Source organism: Sceloporus undulatus, chromosome 6, assembly GCF_019175285.1.
Source record: "Sceloporus undulatus isolate JIND9_A2432 ecotype Alabama chromosome 6, SceUnd_v1.1, whole genome shotgun sequence".
In the NCBI taxonomy this organism is placed as follows: domain Eukaryota; kingdom Metazoa; phylum Chordata; class Lepidosauria; order Squamata; family Phrynosomatidae; genus Sceloporus; species Sceloporus undulatus.
Window position 1 is genome coordinate 61,163,952 of NC_056527.1, and position 9,697 is coordinate 61,173,648.

The 9,697-nt window shown below is 39.7% G+C and overlaps 2 protein-coding genes across 2 annotated transcripts in view; one reads left to right on the plus strand and one right to left on the minus strand.

The window, feature by feature from the left end:
- Positions 1–6,870, plus strand: part of LOC121934147 — a 36,602-nt gene extending 29,732 nt beyond the window's left edge. The window contains exon 10 of the mRNA XM_042474271.1: positions 6,793–6,870. The gene's annotated coding sequence lies outside the window, so the exon portion shown is untranslated. The remainder of the gene's footprint in view (positions 1–6,792) is intronic.
- LOC121934151 (retinitis pigmentosa 9 protein homolog) overlaps positions 264–9,697 on the minus strand; it is a 9,933-nt gene continuing 499 nt past the window's right edge. The window contains exons 2-6 of the mRNA XM_042474284.1: positions 7,705–7,735; positions 7,124–7,253; positions 5,759–5,850; positions 4,104–4,165; positions 264–2,675 (exon numbers count right to left, since the gene is read on the minus strand). Of these exons, the coding sequence (XP_042330218.1) occupies positions 2,480–2,675; positions 4,104–4,165; positions 5,759–5,850; positions 7,124–7,253; positions 7,705–7,735 (511 nt within the window). The 3' untranslated portion in view covers positions 264–2,479. The remainder of the gene's footprint in view (positions 2,676–4,103; positions 4,166–5,758; positions 5,851–7,123; positions 7,254–7,704; positions 7,736–9,697) is intronic.

Below are 9,697 nucleotides of genomic sequence, written 5' to 3' on the forward strand. Positions count from 1 at the left end.
TGGTTTGTGTATCTGTCAAAGATAGCTGGTGAACCATTTTTATTGTTCTATTGGACAAACCAGCGGCACCAATGTTAACATTTCTACCTTATCAGGTCTCAGTAACTATTTACAAAAGAAAAAAGCAAAACAAATTTGCAGCCACTTACAACTACATCCTAACTTTTCATTACTCTCCAAAAATGGCGTATCTTACTAATTTTACAGAGTTGCTTACTTCTTAAGCACATTTGTAGCAGTTAGTAACAAACAAGACAACACAATTTGTTAAAAAGATAGCAAGACAGGGTTTAATGTTTGTAGATCAAATTTTGCAGGGAACCAAAATTATTTTTAATGTTCTCAATAATTTAAAAAAAAATGGATTCACAGGATAAGAAAATACTGAAATCACAGCCTAGTTTTCTATTGCCAATGCCAAACCTATTGTACATCTTAGCTGCCTCTTCAGCTAATATTGCAGTTTAAGAGGAGGTATTCATGTAGATTTGGATTTATATCAATTGGGCTTAGGCCTCTAATGGTTCCACATCCAGAATACATGGAACTCCTAAAGAATTGCTCAAACACACAACAGTCTATCAATAACTCACATGACATGGAAAACTTTAAGAGAGCCCTGTGCAATTTATGATCTGACAAGCGGAATGAAATTATTGTGCAGAGCTGCTTTAGAAAAAAGCCCTATTGCCATAGTTTCAAGTGAGTACCATATATACTCATGTACAGGTTTACCTTGTGTATAAGTTGAGGGTAGGTTTGGGGGCAAAAATTCTGGATTTTTATATGATCCATGGATAAGTCGAGAGTAAAACTTAAGGGCACATAAAGGATGTCCTCTCCTTGTTTTCCCAGCCCAGCTGCCCCCTCCAGAGACAGCTGGGCTGGGAAGAGGCTTGGGGCGCGAACGATCGCTCTCCCTGCCATCTTGTTATCATATTGACTTGTGTATAAATTGACCCAAGTGTTTTGGGTCAATTTTATAGTATAAATTTTTCAACTTATACGCGAGTATTTACAGTAGTCCAAACAAAAGATATATCATAATTGGTAGTCTGTCATATTTGGGCAGCGGACTGCCTTTGACTTAGTCCAGGTATGATGAGCCTTCAGATGCTCCACTGACATGGAGTGATGGGATTTACAGTTCAACAATATGTGGAAGGCCAGCTGTTACCATCTGTGGTTTAGCAGGTTGTACAAGTGGTACGCTATGGCATTATGCTAAGGAGAGAATAACTCTTGTACACATTAAATTACATCCGAGTCAAAATATTTTCTTGTAGCAAACAAACCAGCATCTATGACTGATCTGTCTTTTAATCACACGATTTAGCTTTTTAAAAGTCTCTGTTAAAAACCCAACATTTAGCTGAAGGCAGTCCACACCAAACTCAGTTATAGATTCATGCTTTAAGCCTTTGTCTTTCTGTATTACCATCCAATGAATCCTGGACAACACCACAGAGATCTTGCTTGTGGGAAGACTAGAGGAGTTTTTTTTTCTGATTAATCTCCTAGGCTGTGACCAAGAAGCATTTGTATATACAGTTGGCTTTCCACATTTGAGGCTTTATTTGCAGATTTGATTAATATAATCTCTCTAGGTATCTCTAGATCCTCTAGCAAAACTCTGCCAGAAGTTAACCACAGTTACACTGGAGGACCTAGATATTTTTTTAGAGAAAATACTTCTCTAAGCATTTGTAGGTCCTCCAGAGTGGGTCTATTCCTCCCTCCATTCCATGGCCTCAGAGGGAGAAGAACCATTGGACTTGATCCTCTTCTCCACTATATTCCCTTCTCCTTTTGTTTCATGTCTCATTTGCACTGTAAACCTGAGGGCAAGGAATATGTAATTAACAATTTGTAAGTCACTCTGGCAAAAGAGTGGGTTATGAAAACTCTGAATGAATGAAGACTTGTACTAGAGAGCCTAGCGAATCCTAGAGGTGTTGTCAGGTAAAAAAATTACTGTTTTTGTATTTGCGTTTTTCCACTTTCACTGGGGTCCTGTGCCCCTAACTCCCGCAAAGATGAAGGGCCCAGTGTACTTTCACTGTTACTTTGTAAGCTTTCTTCCTGACAACTTCCTTCTACTTAACACCCCCTTGACTGATTATTTTAAAAGTCTTAGTGGGCTAAAAAGAAAAATGGGGCTACAATACAATACAAAAAGAATAACCCCAAAACCCTACCACACAGAAAATGCTGCTTGGGGTGAGATGGTAACACACAGACACACACCAGAGTTAGTTTCTTGTAGTAGCAGCTCTTTTACACTTTGCCTAAAAAAAAACCCCAGGGACACGAAAAATTCAACATGGAGGAACAGCAGGAGGACCTGTGGTACTTCACAAAATGACATGACGTATGTAAACATGTTTGTGGACTGTGCCCTGAAACTTTTCCAAAGCCCTTGGGGAAGGATGATTCTTTGGATGCTTCACAACACATTGTAAATTTACTATAGAGGCAGTCAATCTGATTCAGATCTCTTGTCAGATTTAGATTTGTGCTTCCTTTTCTTTTTCTTCTTTTTCTTTTCTTTCTTTTTCTCCTTCTTCTTTCGCTTTTTCTTGCCCTTTTCCTGGCACCCTGAAGAACTGGAACTGTCACTGCTGCTGTCATCATCCGAAGTAGAGTCCTCCAGCAGCTGCTTCAACTGCTGTATTCTAAATGCATAAGTGACCAAGAAAAGATGAAATTTTCCTTGGGTGAGCAGACTATTTGTTTCAACTTTACAGCAGAAATAAGATGAACAATTAATAAACTTAAAAGGTCAGGGTATTTACCCTTGAAACAGCACTTAATTTTGAACTCATAAGCGGAGAGGTACTGAAATACTTTGTCAATGATACTGGACAGTAAATGAGGATTTTCCTTGCTTGAAATCCCACTTTTGTCACAAGGTCTCCCAGCACCTCATCTCCCCAATCTGTACCCACCACTACTTCTCAATTCTTTAGTAACCCACTGTGGGGCAGAGGGAGTAGTAAGAGAGAGCCTTCTCCACTGTGGCACCTACAGTATCCTCCCCTCAGAGGCCCAATTGTCACTAATATTGGTGTCATTTGGGTGTCAGGTCAAAACATGGCCTGACTGATTTCATCTGATCTGCATATATTATTTTATGTTACTTGAACTTACTTTTTATTTTATTGTTTTGAGTGATAAATTGTTTAATAAGCTTGTAGTCTTTTTTTTGGTACTACCAATATTTCTCATAACACTAAATTAACAAATTATTTTCCTTAATTTTTAACAATAAAAAACTAATTTCAATCTCTTTGTATCTTGTATCAGTAAATCTTTGGGAAAGTTTTCATAATTCAATGTATAATTGTTTTTACATACATAACATTTCAATAATTTTATTAACAAAATCTTCCTAAAAAGCAGCTCTACTTCCTTCTTGTTCATAATAAAATTCTTGGTACTGAATTTGTAATCTCCATGTTACTCCATTATTTTTTTATCAGTGTATAGCAATATTGTATACATTCTGCTTCTATATCATTAAACTTCAATCCAGTATCTATAATTGTATTTAAAAACCACATAGATTGCAATACCTTATGTATTTATGTTGTAAAATATGCTTGTAGTCTTTTAACCCTTATTATTTTAAACTAATTGGAACTGATGTTGTTGTATGCCACCCCAAGGTAACCAGATATAGGGTAGGATATAAATTTAGTGATGTAGTGAAGCTACGGCTCAGAAGGTGAATATTCCCAGCAATAATATATTGTTGAAAATTATCCCTGTTTTAATCCATAATATTTTGGAGTGGGTCAGTCTTGAATGGGTAGTTAAGTTACATTAGATATAAAGATCTATTCCTGGTACTGATGAAAAATGTTAGACATGTTATGCTCATATCATAGCTGTCAGCATTTTGGAGTCTCCTTAGGGAAACTGCTACAGGCAGACCCATCATGATGTCTGCCTGCACTTCAGATTTTACCACTACATCACTGCTTTTTTTACTGGTTCAATATAAGGATCACTGCATATATGAAGTTCCTGTAACATTCTAATATATATATTATTTGTTGTTATTATTTATAAGGACCTGATTTAAACAGAACCATACTTACCGCATTTCCTTCTCATGTCGCTTATTTTCTCTTATTATATCATACATGGGGTCTTCATGTGCCTGGATGGGGTCAAGGAAATCAGTGTCCAACACAGTAACTTTGCACAACTTTTTCACTTTTTGCATTTCCTGTGCTCAAAACACTCTGCATCCCCTCAGGATAGGAGTAAAGGTTATGTCAGCCTATATTAGGCTACCTGTCCTATGTAGAATCATGACTTTGTTCATATAAATGGCTCTCCTTTGATTGAGAGATACATAGCTTTCTAAGGAAAGTAAGGCTGTATTCCTATACCCATTTACAAGACAGCAACCATCACTGAACTCTCAAAGGGACTTACTCTTGAATAAATAGGTATAGCTTGTGTTGGCTTGGGGAATCTGGGAATTGCAGTCTAAGAAAAGCAACTTTTTGGCGCTCTCATCAGGATCATGCAAGAATGAACCCCTGCTTAAAATACTCCATGTGCTCCTTGATCTGCTCTGTCTGAGATGTAATCATCACAGTCCAATAACCCTATGCCTCCTCTCCTCCACGTGAAGTGATGCAGAAGAGGGGAAATAAAGGTGGCAATTATTATAAGAGACCTGGTGGTGCAGTGGTTAAATGCCTGTACTGCAGCCACTTACTCACAAACCACAAGGTTGTGAGTTCAATCCCAGTCAGTGGCTCAGGGTCAACTCACCCTTGCATCCTTCTGAGGTTGCAAAAATGAGTACCCAGCTTGATGGGGGCAATTAGCTAACAGTTGTGAGCTGCTTAGAGACTGCTCAGTCAACTATGAAGCAGTATATAAATGAAGCTGCTATTGCTATTGCCATGCTGAGGTGGCAGACGGCCTTGGGTTCCCGCTGTTTCTATGAATATTTTTCAAAGAGTAAATTTCTGTAACGAGCCACATTGTTTAATTTTAAGTGAACTGGGTTTTTTTTAACACTGGTGAATAAACCATTGGTCTAGTAAAAACTCTGGCAACTTGCATTAATCCAGTTTCTGCATGTGCCCCAGGGTGCCTGCGCTGTGCTGAAAATCTAGACAGTCTTAAGATATTTGTACATCATATGTGACAGTGTAAAAAGCATTCCTGAAGGACAGTCTTGTTGAAATAAATAATAATTGGTGGGACAGGTGCTTACCTATTCTTGCCCCTGCTAAGTTTCCCCTGTATGTCCCCTTCTCAGGCTGTTTTCCCCATAGTTGAGCTTCCATATGTTTCAACAGATAGCTGAAGATAAAAAGCTTAAAAATGTGAGGCAGCTCATTTGAGAGGGGCCATGAAAGGACAGCAAATTATTTAATTTACTGTCGGTTTATTTCTATTCTATTGGGAGGAAGAAAAGTGCTTATGGGCCTCAAGTGTCAAAATAAATAGACTAGGTGTGATTGAAAGAAGGGCCCACTGGATGCTTCTGTTCAGGCAGCAAAATTTCTTGGGTAGATTTAATCATGGAGTATTTCCTGAGGAAAACTGGGTGGAAAAGGACTTACGCAAATCCTCTCCATTTGCCTCCACAGAAACCTCATAACAAAAGTGAGCAGCTTCCATCTTAATAGTCCTGCTCTCATACTGCTAGAAGAAAATCTTCAGACATGCTCACTTAAAGAGTTTTCGTAATTATAATTCAAAAGTAATGCCACAGTGTTTTACTTACTACTCTGAATTGTTCTAATTTCTGGTTGCCTTTAATGAAGAATGGACATTCTTTATCCCCTGTCCGGTGTCCATAACGTTTACATCTCCAACCTTGATAAGAAAAAAGATAAAAGACTTCTTTAAGAAACGTTAAAACACTGTGCAATAGAAAAGAAAAAAATATTCAGTTATCTTTTGTGAAAGAGCAAAAGCACAGTTCTTCAAAAGTGTTTAATGGAATTAGTTCAGATGAAAACTCTTTAATTCTCCCCTTCACTACATGTTAAATAATAATGTCATTCCTATGTATAGTTACCCAGCATTAATTCATACAGAGTTTGATGGAATTTATTTCCATGGCATTGTAGATAGAAATGTAGTCTCACAGTGCCATCCTATATATGTCTACTCAGAAGGGCTGCCTTAGCCCTACATTTAGTTCTATTTGCCTATAATGATGATTGCAGAAGTGATGCAGAATGTGAAAGAACACAACAGTCACAGTCTATTTCCAAACTTACTATTTCCTCCAAACCTTTCTTAAACTATCCATAGCATTCATGTCTGTTGACTCATAACTCCTTATATTCCATCCCCACTAACTCCCCTCTCTTCATTCTCCATTATGCATGTAAGTTGTCTATATACATAGCTGTTTCAACAAACTCCTTGGCAAGTAATACTGGAACATTGGTTGTATTGTTGCTATATGCCTTCAAGTCCTTTCCAGCTTATGGTGACTCCAAGGTGAACCTATCATAGTTTTGTTTGTTTCCAAGATTTGTTCAGAAGGAGTTTGTCTTTCTCTGAGGCTCAGCGTCTCTGTCTTGTCAAAGGTCACCCAGTAGGTTTTCATAGCTGTCAGGATTTGAACCCTGGCCTCCAGAATCATAGTCTAACGTTCAAACTATTGCACCACAGTAGCTCTCATTGTTAGCTCAGATCTGACAATGATTATTCCAGTGTCTTTCTTGAACACCCCTTAAAGGTTGTGAAGAAATATATTTTTATTTTGCTTTATTTACAGAAGTATTTTTATATCATTTTTTACAGGAAGAAATGCCCTCCTCATACCATCTTATAACAAAAAATGAAAACTAACATGAACATTGGAAGAAGATGAGATAAACCCTTCAGTGATCTATGAAACATTATTATACATTAAGATGAATAAAAATGTTTTCACTGTCAATGTAAATGTCATAGGGGTGTCTTTTTGGAGGGATAGAATTCCATAATAATGGTGTTGCTGCATGGCCTGCCCTTTTGTGAAAACATTTCAGAACATGTTCAATAAAACATTTGTTCATACTCTTACTGATCAACATTTAGCGATAGAGCATACAACAGGAGCTACAAAAATCTACATACTCTCCTCACTCACATTGCATAACTTTGACTTCCTTCCCTAGTGGCATCCAGAGCCCTTTCGTTGGAGCATGTGCCAGGAACTCTCGTGCGTGTTCATTGCCAGGTACATCAGGAATGCAGTCCTCTGGTTTAGTCTCATTTTCCTGCACAAGTGGGGGGGAAATCAAAACAATGAGGAAAAACCATAACATGGCAGGCAAAATACTTCTCTTCAGGGGAAATACATTGGGTACATTTTGCTTCAAACCCAGATTTAGAGACAAATGGTAACCATCTAGTACAGTGATGGCGAACCTATGGCATGCATGCCAGAGGTTGCACTCAGAACCCTCTCTGTGGGCACATGTGCCGTCGCCCCAGCACAGAGTTTGTTACTAGAAAGCCAGAGGGACATGGCACTTTGCAATAAGTAAGTGGGTTTTGGGTTGCAGTTTGGGCACTCGGCCTCTAAAAGGTTCACCATCACTGATCTAGTAGATAGAAATAAAATCACCTCAGGGGACTTGGTAGGTTGAGAGACATTAAAAGGTATCCTTAAAAAAGATTAGCTGAATTAAAATTTAAAAAAAAAACATTGATAGTCTACTGACCTACCTTAATAAGCCCTGGAGGAAGTTTCTCATAGCTGAAAAATAGATTAAAATATAGCTTTAATAACTTGAGTAAAAGGCTATACATCTAGATGACTGAACTATAACAGAAGCAGGGAGGAAGCACTAAACATGGAGAAGAGAAACTGCTTAACACAGAAAATGATAACTTTATTGGACCAACCAAAATGCACAATTATGTGTTGCAAGCTTTCGAAGTCACACTGGCTTCTTCATCAGGCAAACAGGAGCAAGAAATTGAAGATGTTAGTCATAGCCCTACATTTTCTGTTTCGGTCAGATGCTGGGGAGGGCTAACTGCAGGCTGGCACCTTGCCCTTTGGCCCTGTGGTCACTGGTAGATTTTCAATGTCAAGGAAATTTAATGTGTGTTTGCAATGCAAAGAAGATGTTTCCTTGGAATCCAGCATGTCTCCTTCCTTTGTGAAGCCACAGGCTCCTATGTAGGTAGAGAACACTGAATTTCTCAAGAAGTCTTCATGTTTTGCATCAGGAAAACTTTAGTTAGTGTAGAGGCAAAGCATGCCAAGCGGTCCCAATACTAGAAAAAAACGCTTGATGAAGAAGCCAGTGTGACTCCAAAAGCTTGCAACATGTAATTGTGCATTTTGGTTGGCCCAATAAAAGTATCATTGTTTGGATGTTATTGGATTTGCTATATGGCCAACACGGCTACTCCTAGATGTTTTTTTTGGATTTCAAGATACTGCATTTTAGCTGTCACTGGAGAATCCTATAGAAAGAGGCAGTGCACTGGGACCTTGCCATCTGCCTCCAAGAAAATCCAAGCTTTTGGATGGCCTTAGGCAAGTCACAGTCTCTCAGCCTCATAGGAAGACAATGGTAACTCCCCTCTGAAGACACTTGCCAAGAAAACCTCATAAGTAGAAATGACTTGGAAGCACACAGCAACAGTAACCACAGCCTTATGGTTTTTAAAGCCCTGTAAGACAGCTACCTATCCTTAGCGCGGAGGCGAATCAGAGCCAGTACAGTAGTAAACTTCACCGGGTCAATGAGGACCAGTTACTAACCTCAATCTGATTTATCTGTACAGAGTTGTAGAGAGGGGGCAGGTGGAGATGTATGTCACCCTCAGCTCCTAGACAACAACATCTCCATCTCTATCACCACCATTTATTTATATAGCACAGAATAGTGGCATGGAGCCAAGGCTAAAGCAGCCAGACCTTTGGATCTCTGGGGGATTTATGTCACCCTTCAGCCTCCTCAGACTTTCTCATCCCCTTATCTTACATCCTCACAGGTGGATTGTTCTCGCAGTACTTGCCCATAGGGAAACCATACTTGCCCATAGAGAATCATTGGAGAACACCTGCCCATAGGGAAACATTGGGCAGTATTAAATGGTTCCCTATGGGCAAGTGCTCCCCAATGGTTCCCTATGGGGCAGGCATTCTCCAATGATTCCCTATGGACAAGTGCTCCCCAATGGTTCCCTATGGGCAAGTGTTCCTCAATGGTTCCCTATGGGCAAGTGTTCCCCAATGGTTCCCTATGGGCAAGTGTTCCCCAATGGTTCCCTATGGGGCAGGCATTCTCCAATGATTCCCTATGGGCAAGTGCTCCCCAATGGTTCCTTATGGGGCAGACATTCTCCAATGGTTCCCTATGGGCAAGTGCTCCCCAATGGTTCCCTATGGGCAAGTGTTCCCCAATGGTTCCCTATGGGCAAGTGTTCCCCAATGGTTCCCTATGGGCAAGTGCTCCCCAATGGTTCCTTATGGGGCAGACATTCTCCAATGGTTCCCTATGGGCAAGTGCTCCCCAATTGTTCCCTATGGGCAAGTGCTCCCCAATGGTTCCCTATGGGCAAGTGTTCCCCAATGGTTCCCTATGGGCAAGTGCTCCCCAATGGTTCCTTATGGGGCAGACATTCTCCAATGGTTCCCTATGGGCAAGTGCTCCCCAATGGTTCCCTATGGGCAAGTGCTCCCCAATGGTTCCCTATGGGC